Here is an 18,155-nt window from a genome sequence, read left to right as displayed (position 1 = left end):
GAGTAGCTGGGATTACAGGATTACAGGCGTGTGCCACCACGCCCAGCTAATTTTTGTATTTTTAGTAGAGACGGGGTTTCACCATGTTGGCCAGGCTGGTCTTGAACTCCTGACCTCAGGTGATCTGCCCATGCTGGCCTCCCAAAGTGCTGGGATTAAAGGTGTGAACCACCACGCCCGGCCTCATGCTCTTTTAAACAATATAACTTTATTTGTTCAAACTAAAATAATCAACATTTTCTATTTCTAAATCAAGCTTTCAATAAAAGTCATGTAAAAGAGAAGCATTCAATTCAAAGTTCCCATGGGCCGGTTAAGGACAGAAGTATGACTAACCTGTTTACGAGACCTCATAGCAGCTTCTTCTAATGTTTCTGCAGCTTCAAATTTGCCTTGACGTCTGTAAAGTGCCCCAAGGTTTTTTAGAGTGGTTGTAACAGTTGGACTGTAAGAAAGCACATGACATACAGAACTATGACATATAAGCTCTGAACAACCACTATCAACAGCACATAATCTAAAGAACTAACAGACTTCTGTTTTGGCTTGAATATATTTTAACTTTCTCTTGTACTTTTCTGAAACTGTAAAATTGTAAAGCGTTCTTCCCTCTCAGGTAGCTCTGCCTCCCATGACCCTGGCCCGTCCTGTAGACAGCCCCTGCAGGCCAGGCTAACACCACACTCCATCCAGGCTGAGGCGGCTCTCACAGACCACTGGCCACTCTGTCAACAGAAACATCTGGGCCAGGTCTGTGTGGTATCAGCATGCTTTCCCTGGAGACGACTTGGTCTGCGCCGACAGTAACGACGAACAGTGCTCTGAATGTTGCTGCTCACATGCTCCCGTCTCCTCTCAAGTACCCGGGAGAAGACAGCAAAGCAGAACCTCCTTATCAGTGGGGTGTGAGGGCAGAGGATAAACGCTTCATGTACCAGGGAAGCAATAAGCAGATGGCCGAGAGGACGGCTGTGTTTCTGTGTTCTTTCTTTCTTTCTTATTTTTCAAACTGTATCATTGGGCTTGATGTTTCTGCATTCTTGATAGAGCAGACTTACTAAAAAAAATTATAAATAAACCTAGATTCATTTTAGCATAGATAAGTACTTCAAGAGAGTTCTGTTCACTTTCTTACAATAGGCATTTTGGGTACAGAAATAAAGAAGCTATTTTCTATGTCTCTGAAACAAGTAATCTATGGTAAGTGCTATGGGAGCCCTAGAGAGAGTTCAGAGAGTTTTCTGAAAATAGATGAATGGTAGGCTGAGTCTTAAAGGATGAGGAAAGTTAAGAGTGGAAAGACACAGTGGCTCACACCTGTAATCCCAGCACTTTGGGAGGCCGAGGCGGGTGGATGACCTGAGGTCAGGAGTTCAAAACCAGCCTGGCCAACACGGTGAAACTCCGTCTCTACTAAAAATACAAAAAATAGCCAGGCATGGCGACAGACTGTAGTCCCAGCTATTCGGGAGGCTGAGGCAGGAGAATCACTTGAACCTGGGAGGTGGAGGTTGCAGTGAGCCATGATCGTGCCATTGCACTCCAGCCTGGGTGACAAGAGCGAAACTCCGTCTCAAAAAAAAAAAAAAGAGTGGAAAGACAGCCAAACAGGTGAGCCACCTGGACCCAGGGACAGCAGCCATCACAGAGGGCAGTCTTCACAGGCTCGGGCTCAAGAGGCAAGGCTCTCGGGCCGGCCACGGAGGGGCCTACACTTCCCTCTGCAGAGGACAAGGCCCCATGGGCTGTGAGGAAAAGGAATGTGTGTGGATCTGTGTCTCCAGCGCTCTGTGTGAGGGGCTGGCTTTCCCAGGCCTGCTGGCACGCTTGTCATGAATTTACTGTATGGCTTCTGCCATTAAAAGTAAAAGTAATGGCAAAATCGCAATTACCTTTGCACCAACCTAACATGATAGTGGGTTTTATACATGTAAGTGATCTCATTTACAAGGTTAGTGGGGTTTTTTAAATTGGAATTCGGGAAAAACATGGGACTGTGCACTTAAGGAACACTACACATTGGTCATTTATAAGCTGCCCTGTAGAACACAATTACCTTCCCCCTGCTTTTTGGTTTTTCCAGCCAAACGCAATTCCAGACATACCTATCAACTTTGCAGGCTTTGTACCAGCCGCCATACTCTCCAAAAGATGTCCCATCCTTTTGCTTTCCCTAAATTATAAGAAATAATTTCAAATGAATAATTATCTTGAATGCAGTATATACAATTTAGAAAATCTCAAAATAATAAATTCTTACTTTGCATTCTTCTCTTTCTTCAGCATGCATCCAGATGGGTTTATTTTCATCTAGGGAAGAAAACACAGCATACAGGTTGAGCATCCTTAATCCAAAACTCCAAAATCTGAACTGCTCTAAGGGGAATTTCCTTTGAGTGTCAAGTCGGCACTCGAAAAGTTTCAAACTTTGGAGCACTTTGAATAATGGGATATTTAACCTGTACTATAAATGAAGGATAACAGAGCCTGCTAAGTAAACTAGAAATCATGAAGCCTCTGTGGTTTTTTTTTTTTTTGAGATGCAGTCTCACTCTGTTGCCCAGGCTGGAGTGCAGTGGTGTGATCCCGCCTCACTGCAACCTCCAGCTCCTGGGTTCAAGTGACTCTCCTGCCTCAGCCTCTCAAGTAGCTGGGATTATAGGCACCCGCCACCATACCCAGCTAATTTTTTTGTATTTTTAGTAGAGATGGGGTTTCGTCATGTTGGCCACGCTGGTCACTCCTGACTTCAAGTGATCCACCCGCTTCAGCCTCCCAGTGTTAGGATTACAGGCGTGAGCCACCGCGCCCAGCCTGTTTTCTTTTTTATATGATCCTTGTTAGATACTACTTCTTACAGCATGGACAGATTAGGTTCACACTGGAGGAAAAAGTCTATGGACGACAGAGCTGGACACCAAGCAACAGGTAAGACACAGGGTACAGAATCAATGTCCTGAGACAGGTGAGCAACTGTCGAGACACCCCAGCAAATGCTAGGGCCCTGGAATGTAACTTCTAAAATGCCAGCTGCTCAAGTAGCACAAGGGAGTATTCAGAATGTGAGCACTGAACAAAAACATTAAACAATAGTCTAAGAAAAAGTAGTAAGATGTTGCTAGCAAAAGTAGAAAAGATACAAATCAAGGCCGGGTGCAGTGGCTCACACCTGTAATCCCAGCACTTTGGGGGACTTAGGCAGGAGGATCACCTGAGGTCAGGAGTTCGAGACCAGTCTGGCCAACATGGTGAAAATCTGTCTCTACTACAAATACAAAAATTAGCCGGACGTGGTGGTGTGTGCCTGTAATCCCAGCTACTTGGGAGGCTGAGGTAGGAGAATCACTTGAATCCAGGAGGCAGAGGTTGCAGTGAGCCAAGAACACACCATTGCACTCCAGCCTGGGCAACAAGAACGAAATTCCACCTCAAAAAAAAGAAAGAAAGAAAGCAAACGAATCAATATTCGCTTTAAGTCATCTTCTCGGAACACTCACGCAAGTTTCTAGACAACCAACAGACCCATGCTATGGAGGAAAAAGCCACCTTAAAAGTAATGTTTATGAAAATATTTTTATGACTGAAAGGTACTCACACTAAAAATGTAAAGAAAATAAGCAGTATACATGATGATATGGACGGTATGGTTTGAAATCTGTAAACCAAAGGCACAGAAGGAAGGAAAGACATTAAAAATGTGAAAAGATGAATTTGGGTGATTCTCCTGTTTCCATTTCTGCGTGAATTGGGTAGGTCTCTGCAATGAGGACATGAAGATGGATTTGGGTGATGCTCCTGTCTCCATTTCTGCGTGAACTGTATAGGTCTCTGCAGTGAGGACATGTTATGGGCTCTGGGCACTGTAATCCCAGTCTAACTGCTTCTCAGCTACGGGGCCTCACACAAGTCACTTAGTCTGTGGTGTCTCTTTTTTTTTTGAGACAGAGTCTCACTCTGTTGCCCAGGCTGGAGTGCAGTGGCACGATCTCGGCTCACTGCAAGCTCCGCCTCCCGGGTTCACGCCATTCTCCTGCCTCAGCCTCCCGAGTAGCTGGGACTACAGGCGGCCGCTATCACACCCGGCTAAGTTTTTGTATTTTTAGTAGAGACGGGGTTTCACTGTGTTAGCCAGGATGGTCTCGATCTCCTGACCTCGTGATCCGCCCACCTCGGCCTCCCAAAGTGCTGGAATTACAGGCGTGAGCCACCACGCCCGGCCTGTGGTATCCTTGCTTTTAAAATGGGGTAATGTTTGACCCGCTGCACGAGACTGCTGTGAAAGTGAAGTGAAATCACACATTTAAACTATTTAGCTTAGTGATGTACAAAGTTAAGTGCTTAATAAACAGTAACTAATACTATTAGTATATTACTATTAGTCAAGTCATTATACAATTAAATTCACTTGAAACGGGAGTATATTTCTTACCATCTACAGAACCAAACTCCCTTTCATGTGCACGAGTGAGAATCTCTTTGTACAGTGTTTCTGCTTGCTTGAACTTTCCTTGTTTCAAATAGCAGGATGCCTTAAAATAAAATAAAATAAAATATTTCATATCTTTCAGATGTAAATAAAGCATACATTTTAATCTCCAGTTAAATGAGAAAGTGTTTGGACTTGGGAAGAAAGCACTCCTGGCCCCCTCCCTAGTGCTGTGCAGTCAACACACCAGGTTATTTTTCGTCTTAGCCACGTTGGGGTCATCAGGTCCCAGTTTTGTCTGGTAGATCTCGAGGGCTCTTTGATAATAATATTCTACTTCTTCATACTTGCCCTGGTTCTGGCACAGTAAGGCCAAGTTATTTAACTGCTTGGCAACATCGGGGTGATCCTTCCCCAAAACCTGAAAATAAAAAACAGCATATTAGAGACACTTGTTCTGCTCCCATCCAATCCATTCTCCACCCTACTGTCACATCAGGATCTTCCTCAACATAAGCACGACTGTGCTACACTTTCAGATTTAAATCCTTAACTGGCTCGCCACACCATGTAGTAATAAAATAACCAGAATTTCTCAAATTCTTATTCATGAGGGGAGGGAGGGAACTGTGCTAATCTTCTTTAGCTGTGTTAATTACTGTAGTAATCCTTCATGGTAGGTATATTTTTGTACATTGGTTGTACTATGTACAAATGTACACATTAAGCACATTTTGAAGATAAGGAAATGGGCTTTGTAAAGGCTATGTGAGTTTTACTGCCAGCTTCTGAAGAGCCCACAGCTGTCCCAGTTGCCCAGGATGCTCTTCTCCTAGCCCTCCCCACTAGCTACGACTTATCCTTCAGGGTTCTCCTCAGTTCCCCTCAAAGGAGACTTCCCTATACCACCCCACCTCACCTAGTGAACTCACAGGCACATCACCTGGTTGTTCTTTATAAGAATCACTTCTCTAAACTACCTTGAATATTTTTTATTACAATGTAAGCCCCAAGAGTATAAATTCTTTGTCTCTCTTCTTCACCAATGTAATCTCCGCATCGAAAAAGGGGTCTGGCACAGAGATGGATGAATGAACACTAACCTCCTCCCTCAGTACCTTAAACAAGTGATGAGTTCTCTCCACTTTGTGCCTTTACACATGTGGTCCTCAGGGAGGTAAGCTGCCTTTCTACTCCCTTCTGCATTCCCTACCTCCCCCTGCCTAGGACACTTTTAACTCAATTATTCAAGATGCAGTTCCAACACCGACCTTCCCTGAGAAACCATCCCCAACATCCCCTGGCTCTGGCCCGCAGAAGCCCACACTTCATATCCTCCCAGAGCTCTCTATTCTAGATGCTGATGTGCCCTCTGCGGTCCTCAGTCTGTCCAGTGGACTGTGTCCTAGTGGGAGGAACTACATCTCTGATCTGTAAATCACCAACTCTAAGCAGGGGGCTCTAAATGAATGAAAGGGTAAATACATGAATGAATTTGGCAGGTCATCTTATATGGTTCCTAATCCTTAATTTGATACTTTTGTGCTCTCCCTGACTTTAACTCCAGCCCACCCCAAATTCAACCATTCTATTTCAGAAATATCATGCAGATTGACAGCATGATAAAATATTACCTGTATAATTTGATAAGGAGCCCCTTTTTATTTTCTCTCCCCCAATTCCTTGCCATGTGGCTCAAAATTAACTGATAAGAATCACTGATAAATAATCACAAAAAATACCAGGTTAAAATACCATTTGTGCGGCTGGGTGCAGTGGCTCATGCTTGTAATCCTAGCACTGTGGGAGGCTAAGGCAGATGGATCACCTAAGGTCAGGAGTTCTTGGCCAGCCTGGCCAACATGGTGAAACCCCATCTCTACTAAAAAATACAAAAATTAGCCGGGTGTTGTGGCACATGCCTGTAATCCCAGCTACCCAGGAGGCTGAGGCAAGAGAATCCCTGGAATCCAGGAGGCGAAGGCTGCAGTGAACCGAGATCGTGCCACTGCACTCCAGCCTGGGCGACACAGCAAGATTCCGTCTCAGAAAAAAAAAAACACAATTTGTGGTCACTCATCGGATAGACCCAATACCCGAATCTTCATAACATCTAAAGAGATTGTCATACACAGCACTGCTGAAATGAACAAGTTGTTATATTTTTTAATACCTAATTACCATAAACTGTAGCAGCTGGTATTAAATATATATGACATTGACTTATCTATAGCTCTGAGTTAATCTTTAGTTATAATAATAATTATTTCATTTTTCAGCTTCATAAAGCATATTTGGTGAATTTATCTTTAATCATGTTTTTCTTATTGACAAGCACATGTTCCACTGTCAAATGCAATGCTCCCAGGCTTTCCATCTCTAGTCCTCAGACATGTCTTCTTCAATCAGAGTCACTTCTAGGCCATATCAGGCTTGGACAGCATCAGACTCAGGACTGCACCTTTCTAAATGCACACGCCTCATAACTGGACCTTCTTTTCTTTTTTTTTTCTTTAGAGACGAGGTCTCACTATGTTACCCAGGCTGGTCTTAAACTTCCTAGGCTCAAGTGATCCTCCCACCTTGGCCTCCCAAAGTGCTGGGATTACAGGCATGAGCCACTGCGCCCAGCCTGTAATTGAGTCTTAAACACTGATTTGTATGGGCCAATCTGGCTTTGTTTTGTGGGCTATTCTCTAATTAAATGAGTTGTTTTCAGCTAATAGTCAGTTAAAAACACATCACAGTGGTTATTTCTCAAAACCTAAAACCGAAAAATTTTTAAAAACACAAAAAACAGCGCCGGGCACAGTGGCTCAGCCCGTAATCCCAGCACTTTGGGAGGCCAAGGTGGGTGGAGCAGGAGGTCAAGAGATTGAGAACATCCTGGCCAACATGGTGAAACCCCATCTCTACTACAAATACAAAAATTAGGTGGACGTGGTGGTGTGTCCCTGTCCCAGCTACTTGGAAGGCCGAGGCAGAAGAATCACCTGAACCATGGAGGTGGGGGTTGCAGTGAGCCGAGATCACGCCACCGCACTCCAGCCCGGTGACAGAACGAGACTCCATCTCAAAAAAAAAAAAAAAAAACACACACACACAAAACAAAAATCTCAAAGAAGACGACTGCCCCCTTCTTTTGTACCTTTTCTCGGATTTCCAGAGCTCTTTTACACAACGGCTCTGCTTCTTTGTACTTCCCTCTTTTACCATAAAGGACTGCAAGGTTATTCAAAGTCGCCGCCACCTGTCAACACAGAGAGAACCACTAAGAATGGTAAAAGATAACCAAATAGAGTACATTTATACACCACATATTCATTTATACTCAATCTATACAGTAAAGCATTCTTAGTCGGATAGAACAATATGACTTCAGTTAAAACGAAAAGCGCAATTCACTAGAGTATAGATTATACAAAGTAACACTGCAGAATACTAAAATTAAACAAATCAACAACGTATTCCTGACTTCTTAAAAATTTCCCTGGAAGCCACAAAGCCAACCAAAACAGATTCATATGCAAATCTGACCAGATTTTAATGAAGACAATATAATTTTCAGAAAAAAATTTCTAGAAGGACATGCAATTTGATTTACAATCAAACAATACAGTTGGTGATCCATTTGAGGTGGGGTCATAAACAAATTAAGTGTGCTCTGGCCTGTCACTAGCACTGAGTAAGTGAAGACCTCCTACCTGCACCATCTAGGGAAAAGGCAGCACTTAAACTTTCCCTGTTGAGTTTAATGGTAAAATGAGTTGGATAAAAGAAATATATGGGGAAAATAAAATATTAAAAGAATGAAAGAACTGGATATACAAACCGCAGGATGATCTTTGCCCAAAGTTTTCTCACGAATAGCCAAGGCATCATTCAGTAGGTTAGCTGCATCTTTGTATTTATTCTGATCCCTAAATGGAAAAACACACATTAAGTGTTTCAGATAGGTGTTTCAGATGTAGATCCTACAGCTTTTCTTTTCTTTTCTTTTTTTTTTTTTTAGACAGAGTCTGACTCTGTTGCACAGGTTGGAGTGCAGTGGTGCCATCTTGGCTCACTGCAACCTCCGCCTCACGGGTTCAAGCAATTCTCTGCCTCAGCCTCCTGAGTAGCTGGGATTACAGGCATCTGTCACCACGCCCGGCTGATTTTTGTATTTTTAGTAGAGACGGGATTTCACCATGTTGGCCAGGGTGGTCTCAAACTCCTGACCTCATGATCCACCCGCCCAGGCCTCCCAAAGTGCTGGGGTTACAGGCATGAGCCACCGTGCCTGGTCTCACTACAGCTTTTTTAAATGTAATTTTCAACTACAGAAATAAAAGTTAAGCTTAAACTATTTAAGAAAAACCACAGGGCCGGGTGCGGTGGCTCATGCCTGTAATCTCAGCACTTTGGGAGGCTGAGGCGGGCAGATCACGAGGTCAGGAGATCGAGACCATCCTGGCTAACATGGTGAAACCCCATCTCTACTAAAAATACAAAAAAATTAGCCGGGTGTGGTAGCAGGCGACTTTAGTCCCAGCTACTCGGGAGGCTGAGGCAGGAGAATGGCATGAACCTGGGAGGTGGAGCTTGCAGTGAGCAGAGATCGTGCCACTGCACTCCAGCCTAGGCGACAGAGTGAGACTGTCTCAAAAAATAAATAAATAAAAAGATGGGTGTGGTGGCTCACGCCTGTAATCCCAACACTTTGGGAGGCTGAGGCGGGCGGATCACGAGGTCAGGAGATCGAGACCATCCTTGCTAACACAGTGAAACCCTGTCTCTACTAAAAATACAAAAAAAAATAGCCGGGCATGGCAGCATGCGCCTGTTGTCCCAGCTGCTGGGGACGCTAAGGCAGGAGAATGATGTGAACCCGGGAGGCGGAGCTTGCAGTGAGCATAGATCGCGCCACTGCACTAAAACCTGGGTGACAGAGCAAGACTCCGTCTCAAAAGAAAAAAAAAAGAAAAAAGAAAAACCACAAGCTTATGGATGGGGAAAAAACACTGGAAGGAAATCCATCAATAAATGGACTGGCAAGGTGAACTCTGGAATCAGACCCAACTAGCTTCTGAACTTAACCTTCCCATCTAGGCCACTGGGAAGATAATGTCCCCACACTACAGTGTTGTCCTGCCTATGCCAGCTGGCCAGCACAGAATAAGTGCAACAGTCTAGAACAATGGACCAAGCTTGCATTTGGTTTCAGACAGAATTAATTCTAGTGTCTGAGCTTGGGCTCTACCAGTTAATGGCTACATGGCTTTGGGGCATTAAGTGACCTCACGCAGTCCCAGCCTTCCCATCTACAAAGCAAGTATATGATCTATTGCACAGTCTTGCTGTAAGAAGATGATATGCTACATGTATACTGAAAAAATCTTTTAAAAAACAACAAACAAAAGTAAATATATTGTTGTGTCTGAACTTGGTACCCAATCTGCCTCCATTTTGTTGAGTATGGAGGAACGAAGAATCTTTCTTGATTGGAGTAAAACAGAAACACCCCAGAACCAGAAACTCTCAGTTTAAGCGTGCTACTCACTACTGATGTGACTGAGAACAAGTACTTGCTTTTGAGACTTAGCACACATCTTTCTCAATTGAGTAGTAGTAACTGCCTGGCAAGGCTTTCCCCTGAAAAACGTGAGAAAGGTTAATAAGGCTTCTACAACCTCTGAAGCACACTAATTCTGGCCAAGTATTAATATATTGTTGTTTCTTCTTTCATCCTATTACATCCTATTGTAAGCTGCCTCAAACTTTTTGTGAAAGTCAGCAAGTACAAAATAGAGTTCCAAAAAGTAGTGGCCAGGTGCAGTGGCTCACACCTGCAATCCTAGCACTTTGGGAGGCTGAGGCGGGCAGACTGCCTGAGCTCAGGAGTTCAAGACAAGCCTGGGCAACACAGTGAAACCCCATCTCTACTAAAATACAAAAAATTAGCCAGGCCTGGCGACATGCACCTGTAGTCCCAGCTACTCGGGAGGCTGAGGCAGGAGAATTGTAGCAAATGCAATTTAAAAATAAGCTACCAAGGCTGGGCACGGTGGCTCACGCCTGTAATCCCAGCACTCTGGGAGGCTGAGGCGGGTGGATCACCCGAGGTCAGGAGTTCAAGATCAACCAACATGGCAAGACCCTGTCTCTACTAAAAATACAAAAATTAGCTGGGTGTGGTGGCAGGCACCTGTAATCCCAGCTACTCGGGAGCCTGAGGCAGAAGAATCGCTTGAACCCAGGAGGCGGAGGTTGCAGTGAGCTGAGATTGTGCCATTGCACTCCAGCCTGGCCAACAAGAGTGAAACTCCGTGTAAAAAAAATAAAATAAAATAAGCTACCTAAAGTGTTATGAGAATTAAATGAGGCCGGACATGGTGGCTCACGCCTGTAATCCCAACACTTTGCGAGGCTAAGGCGGGTGGGTCACCTGAGGTCAGGAGTTTGAGACCAGCCTGACCAAGAATGATAAGACCCTGTCTCTACTAAAAATAAAAAAAATTAGCTGGGCATGCTGGCGGGCACCTGTAATCCCAACTACTAGGGAGGCTGAGGCAGGAAAATCGCTTGAACCTGGGAGGCAGAGGTTGCAATGAGCCAAGATGGTGCCATTGCATGCCAGCCCGGGCGACAGAGCAAGACTCCGTATCAAAAAAAAAAGAAAAAAAGAAAAAAAATGGCCAGGCACGGTGGCTCACGCCTGTAATCCCAGCACTTTGGGAGGCCGGGGTGGGTGGAATCGCCTCAACCCGGGAGGCAGAGGTTGCAGTGAGCTGAGATCACACCATTGCACTCCAGCCAGGGGTACAAGAGCAAGACTTCGTTTCAGAAAAAAAAAAAAAAAGAATTAAATGAGATGAGGTGTATTAAACACTTCTGTAAACGATGACATATTATAAAATGTCTGGGACTATTAGTCAGCAGTGGTTCTCAGGTGTGGTCCCAAACCAACAGCAGTCAGCCTCGACTGGAACTTATTAGAAACCCAGACTACCCTAGCCCTGCTGAATCAGAAACTCTGGGAGTGGGACTAGCACACTGTGATTTGTTACATCAAGTGGGTTTAAGAAGCCCACCAAGGGCCGGGCACGGTGGCTCATGCCTGTAATCCCAGCACTTTGGGAGGCCAAGGCAGGTGGATCAGAAGGTCAGGAGATCAAGACCATCCTGGCTAACACGGTGAAACTCCGTCTCTACTAAAAATACAAAAAATTAGCCAGGCGCGGTGGCAGGCGCCTGTAGTCCCAGTTACTTGGGAGGCTGAGGCAGGAGAATGGCGTGAACCCGGGAGGCGGAGCTTGCAGTGAGCTGAGACAGCGCCACTGCACTCCAGCCTGGGTGACAGAGCGAGACTCCGTCTCAAAAAAAACAAAAAGAAGCCCACCAAGAACTCAAATTCAAAAGAAAACAAACATAGAATACTAAAGCATTAAAATCCTAACAGAAAAATGTGCAAGGTAACAGGAAATTCACAGAAGGATACAAATGACTAAAAATACATAATCAAAGAAATACAAATTAAAACACAATGCATACTCTATCTCCACCAACGGAATAGAGCCCCCCACCTCCAGGGTGGCGCCTGTGCGGCAGAAGCATGGGCAGACACAGCCTTTCTGAGTGGCAGTTTGGCAGCAGGTACCAAGGACTATAAAATGTTTATACTCTAACCCGTCTTAGGAATTTATCCTAAAAAAAGAAATACATGGTTGGGCACAGTGGCTCACACCTGTAATCCTAGCACTTTGGGAGGCCAAGGAGGGTGGATCACCTGAGGTCAGGAGTTTTGAGACCAGCTTGGCCAACACGACAAAACACTGTCTCTACTAAAAAACACAAAAAATTAGCGGGGCTTGATGGCAGGTGTCTGTAATCCCAGCTACTTGGGAGGCTGAGGCAGGAGAAATGGTTGAACTCCAGAGGCTGAGGTTGCAGTGAGCTGAGATCACTCCACTGCACTCTAGCCTGGGCGACAAGAGCAAAACTCCATCAAGACACAAGACAGGACAGGACAGGACAGGACAGGACAGGACAGGACAGGACAGGACAGGACAAGACAAGACAAGACAAGACAAGACAAGACAGAAAGACAGACAGACAGACAGAAAGAAAGAAAAGAAATCAATCAATCAATCAATCCTGGCCAGGCGTGGTACCTCGCAGCTCACATCTATAATCCCAGCACTTTGGGACGCCAAGGTGGAGGATCATTTGGAGCCCAGGAGTTTGAGACCAGCCTGAGCAACATGGTGAGACTCCATCTCTACAACCAATCAATCAATCCAAAATCTTGAACAAACCTTATAAAGATCAGTAAAATATTAAAGGCAAAAAAAAAGCTTAAAATTATGTGTCCCTTAATACAAGAATGATGAAATAACAAGCTGAAAGGTAGAATACTGAATATGAATACATATGTAGCTACTATTTTTTTCCCAAACATCTACGCACGTGGGTCAACTCTCACACTATAATGCTAGGGAAAAACACAAGACTGACAGAGGCCACGGCATCCTCAGCACCCAGCAGTGATGTGTGTGCCCATGCACGCTGTGCACAACAAAAACCTAGTTATGCTTACTTAACTCATTTATATTAATAATATCCAGTGCTGTCCAGAAACTTCCGTATGTTTTAATGGGCATATAAGTTTAAAAAAAAAAAAAAAAAAAAGCCTTGGCCAAGTGCACTGGTTCACGCCTGTTATCCTAGCACTATGGGGTACCGAGCTGAGCAGATCACTTAGGCCCAGGAGTTCGAGACCAGCCTGGGCAACATGGCAAAACGCTGTCTCTACGAAATATATAAAATTTAGCTGGGTGTAGTGGTGCATGCCTGTGGTCCCAGCTACTCAGGAAGGTGCGGCAGGAAGACTGCTTGAGGCCAGGAGTCAGAGGTTGCAATGACCCATGATCGCATCACTGAGCGAGACCCTATCTCAAAAAAAAATTTTTTTGGAATGAAATGTCTCAATCTATTAAGAGCTAAATGCAAATATCTCTGACTAAGAAATTCCTGCAGCGAAATATGCAAACAATTGGCCAGGCACAGTGGCTCATGCCTGTAATCCCAGCACTTTGGGAGGCCGAGACAGAAGGATCACTTGAGGTCAGGAGTTTGAGACCAGCCTGGCCAACATGGTGAAACCCCGCCTCTACTAAAAATACAGAAGTTAGCCAGGCATGGTGGCGCATGCCTGTAATCCCAGCTACTCAGGAGGCTGAAGCAGGAGAATCACTTCAACTCAGGAAGCAGAGGTTGCGGTGAGCTGAGATTGCACCACTGCACTCCAGCCTGGGTGACAGAGCCAGACTCTGTCTCAAAAAAAAAATAGAAAAAAGAAAATATGCAAACAATCTCAACATTCACCAACAGGAAAACAGTCAAAAAATGTCCAGAATGTCCACGAAACCCTGCTGCATAGTCACGGGGCAGACCAAGCTGCTGACAAACTACAGAGCCAAAGGGCACGGCCTCATTTTAAATAGTGTTGTTATAACAGGGGGCTTACTTTCTTATTTGTGTGTTTTTATTTTATCAACTTTCAAAACTTATTTTTAAAGAAATCACTTATGCGTGTGGGTAGTCATATCACCGCATTTCCCTTCAAGCGTCATTGGGCCCTGTACTCTCCTCTTCCTCCACGTCCTCCTCCTTGCTCAGGTTCCCCTCGCCCCACCCCAACAACCTCAATCCTGTCCCAACAGGACACCCTGCCTCCGGCTCCAGCCCCCAACTGCATCCTAGGCACTGAGCCAAAGGAACTCTTCTACCACACAACTCAGAGCCCACCACTCCCCCGGGGCATCCTTCAACAGGGGTGAAAGGGTTAGGGGAGCACACAAGGGGCAAAGGGCAAGTTGAATCCTGGATTCCAAAAGGAGGTACAGCGTACCAGGCCTCAGAAGGCAGGAAGACACTGCCAGGCCAAGTGGGAAGGCTATTTAGACAAAAGAAGCCGCCTGCACAGGGTCTTGTGGAAAAGGTCAAAACAGCTTCGTTTGGCTGGCGTGAGGGGTACACTGTGGGCTATTCTAAACAAGCTGAACTGAGTGGTCACGGGCAGCGTCTGTTCTGATTCAGTGACACCCTTCCACAAAGCTTGCTAAATAGGCCGGGCGCAGTGGCTCACGCCTGTAATCCCAGCACTTTGGGAGGCTGAGGCAGGCGGATCACGAGGTCAGGAGATCGAGACCATCCTGGTTAACACGATGAAACCCCGTCTTTACTAAAAATACAAAAAAATTAGCCAGGCATGGTGGCGGGTGCCTGAAGTCCCAGCTACTCGGGAGGCTGAGGCAGGAGAATGGCGTGAACCCAGGAGGCGGAGCTTGCAGTGAACGGAGATCACGCCACGGCACTCCAGCCTGGGTGACAGAACGAGACTCCGTCTCAAAAAAAAAAAAAAAGCTTGCTAAATATTTTTAATTTAACCCCTGTTTAAAGAGAAGTGGATATGGTTGAAAAATAGTTTATATAGATACATAAAAATATATTTTAAGGGGCAAGATGGTTAAAAACATTGTCTCTAGGTAAAATTCAGTAGGTAAACAAAAGTGACTAGCCTGTACACCAAGGCCAGGATGTTGAGCATGGTGGCCACGTCCGGGTGGTCGTGTCCTGAAGTCTTCTCCAGGTCCTCCAGGGCCTGCTTGCAGAGGGGCACAGCTACCTCGTAGCGCCCCTGCGAGGCGTACTGGATCACCAGGTTGTGGAGCGTCCGCAGCCGCGCGGGGATCTCGTAGCCGCCCTGCTGGGCAGCCGCGGCTGCACTGCTGTGCTGCTGCTGGACTGCACCGAGAAAGTTCACTTCAGATGGGTTTTTAAAGACAATTATCCAGATGAGTCAGTTTCTTTAAAATTATCTTTACTAACTTTGGTTCAAGTTAGTACTTGGCCCCCAGTGCTATTTAAATCTTTTCCTAGTACTGTCTGGGCAGGCAGGGTAAGAATAGTGACTACAGTGTCAGGGATGGCAACATGGCCACTCAGTGCCATGAGACTCCTCTTGGCGCCATGAAACAAGCAGGATAAGTAATTCTGACCTCTTCACCCCGTAAGAATCTGCAGATCACGCCTGAACTGCACGTGCATGCCGCTGTATCCTAGGGTCTGCTCTAGCATATTCCCGTATCACGACACAGATTATTTTGGAAAAACAAAGGCAACCCTGCTCTGGTGGTGCTTCCTCCAGGCAGGCTGCATGCACTAAGGCTGCCACTGATTGCTATGACCGTGTTCTAGGAGGAAAACACCTCTCTTCTGCACTCGGTAACATGCCCGCATCACCCATCACTCACTTCCTTGCCCTGGGTCGTCTTCATCATTGGGGAAAAGGTCATCCAGAGGCTCTTTGGTAGAATCAGTGTCTTTGTCCTCCTATAAAACAGACCCAGGACAACACTTCATCTTACACGTGCTATACACATCCTGTCCTGAAAATTTTTAATATTAAATACATTTTAACTAAGAATCTTAGAAAAGATGATCAGTTTTTAACATCAAATGTAGGATCGCCAACGATCTGGCTTATCCATCAGTTGAACAGGAGTAATGAAAAGCTTGCTAGACTAGAACACAAATACTTAAGTGCAGACCACAGTTTGACGAAATGGGCCATGGCTGCATTTCCATGCCTCAGATCCTTCTCCCACGCTTTGAGGGAGGTCTAGGAGAGCAGGGAAAACCCTGACTCAAAATAAAATCTTATTTGGGAACCAAATATGTAGCAACAGGTGAAAATGGTGCATCTCTGATCCCCAGAGAAGTGGAGGGGCTAGATTCCTCACCACCACAATCGGCTCTGGGGCAGGATCCCTGGGAGCAGTTTGAAACCTCCCAGCTTTAAAGGCCTGTGACCCATGTTTCCCCACATTTTGCTGATTAGTCAAAGAAATAAAATCAGAAACTACATAATGGAAAAGACAGGTAACAGCCTGACCAGTAAGAAATTAGCTTCGTCATGAGGCAGATGAACACTGTTTGGCTCCGGAAGGGAAAATGTGATAAAGACACATTGCTTTTAGAATATTCCTGTCTGGGATGCATAATCCAGGCATTAGACGAACCCCAACTGAGGAATGATGGACAAAATAACTGGCCTGCATTCTTCAAAAACACCAATGTCATGAAAGACAACCAGAGACGGAGACCCCATTCCACGTGAAAGGCTACTCAACAGATGTGACAGCCACATGCAGGATGTACCCCTGAACTGGACCCTGGGACACAGTGAAACAATGCCATGAAGGATGCTGTTGGCAGTTAACAAAAGGAGAGTATGAGCTGCAGAGGAGAGGACATACTGGGTCTGTGTGCAATTTCCTGAGTGCCCTTGGCCCTGGACTGCCACAGGAGAACCCCTCACCCTAGGGAAAGACGCCCAGCAGCAGTAAGCAGCCGTGGCACGTGCTATGCCACTATGTGAACAGGGTTCAGAAGAAACAGGCACTCGTAAGTACTCTGGAAAGGGTAAGGAGAGCCAGCTCATTGGATGTTTTCTCCAAGTTTAACACTTTTTCAAAATAATAAATTTTAAAAGTCTCCGATCCTACGAAACCAGTTTTCTTCTTCTCAACATCCTCCAGTGTCCCAGGTCAATCACTGCTGGCATCGACATCTGCAAAGTACTTGCATTTCCATAGCACTCTAGAGCAAGCATCTTTTATTTATTTATTGCTTGTTTTTCTGAGACAGGGTCTCCCTCTGCCACCCAAGCTGGAGTACAGCGGCATGATCTTGGCTCACTGCAACCTCCAACTCCCAGGTTCAAACAATTCCATGCCTCAGCCTCCCGAGTAGCTGGGACCACAGGTGCACTCTACCACACCCAGCTAATTTTTTTGTATTTTTTAATAGAGAAGGGGTTTTGCTATGTTGGCCAGGCTGGTCTTGAACTCCTGGCCTCAGGTAATCCACCCGCTTCAGCCTCCCAAAATGTTGGGATTACAGGCATGAGCCACCGCATCGGCCTTAATTTTTTTTTTTTTTTTTTTTTTTTTTTTTTTTTTTTTTTGAGACAGAGCTTTACTCTGTCATCTAGACTGGAGTGCGGTGGCGTGATCTTGGCTCACTGCAACCTCCATCTCCTGGGTTCAAGCGATTCTCCTGCCTCAGCCTCCTGAGTAGCTGGGATTACAGGTATGTGCCACCATGCTTGGCTAATTTTTGTATTTTTAGTAGAGATAGGGTTTCACTATATTGGCCAGGCTGTCCTCCAACTCCTGACCTCAGGTGATCTGCCTGCCTCGGCCTCCCTAAGGGCTGGGATTACAGGCATGAGCCACTGCGCCCAGCCACATCTTTTAAATCAAAACATTTAGTTGGCCCCTAACCTAGAGGAGATGTGAGGGAGGAATATGGTAAGCCTTTTGAAATAGCATGCTGTCAACTAAACTGTGTTCTCCCCAAATTCCTATGTTAAAGCCCTAACCCCCAGTGTCATGGAGGGTTTAGAGATAAAACCTTTGGGAGGTGATAAGGATAAGATGAGCTCAAAAGTGTGGGGCCCTCATGATGGGATTAGTGCCCTCATAAAAAGAGACACCAGAGAGCTTACTCCCTCTCTCTCTGTACCATATGAGAACACAAAGAGATGGCAGCAGTCTGCAAGCCAGAAAGAAGGCCCTCCCCAGAACCGGACCCTGCTGGTACCCTGATCTCGGACTTCCAGAACTATGAGAAAATAAATGTTAAGCCACCCAGCCCGTGGTATTTGTTACAGTAGCCCAAG

General features: G+C 45.5%; 1 protein-coding gene across 32 annotated transcripts in view; it reads right to left on the bottom strand.

Moving 5' to 3' along the window:
• KLC1 (kinesin light chain 1) overlaps positions 1-18,155 on the bottom strand; it is a 70,959-nt gene that overhangs the window by 23,641 nt on the left and 29,163 nt on the right. For all 32 annotated transcript variants that reach the window (XM_055098058.2, XM_008959055.5, XM_008959058.5 and 29 more), the window contains exons 4-12: positions 15,724-15,802; positions 14,989-15,214; positions 8,259-8,346; positions 7,575-7,676; positions 4,674-4,847; positions 4,430-4,529; positions 2,261-2,310; positions 2,106-2,173; positions 337-445 (exon numbers count right to left, since the gene is read on the bottom strand). In XM_055098058.2, the coding sequence (XP_054954033.1) occupies positions 337-445; positions 2,106-2,173; positions 2,261-2,310; positions 4,430-4,529; positions 4,674-4,847; positions 7,575-7,676; positions 8,259-8,346; positions 14,989-15,214; positions 15,724-15,802 (996 nt within the window). The remainder of the gene's footprint in view (positions 1-336; positions 446-2,105; positions 2,174-2,260; positions 2,311-4,429; positions 4,530-4,673; positions 4,848-7,574; positions 7,677-8,258; positions 8,347-14,988; positions 15,215-15,723; positions 15,803-18,155) is intronic.

Source organism: Pan paniscus, chromosome 15 (genome assembly GCF_029289425.2).
Source record: "Pan paniscus chromosome 15, NHGRI_mPanPan1-v2.0_pri, whole genome shotgun sequence".
In the NCBI taxonomy this organism is placed as follows: Eukaryota; Metazoa; Chordata; class Mammalia; order Primates; family Hominidae; genus Pan; species Pan paniscus.
Note: the sequence above shows the minus strand (reverse complement) of the source record. Positions and strands in the feature narration are given on the sequence as shown.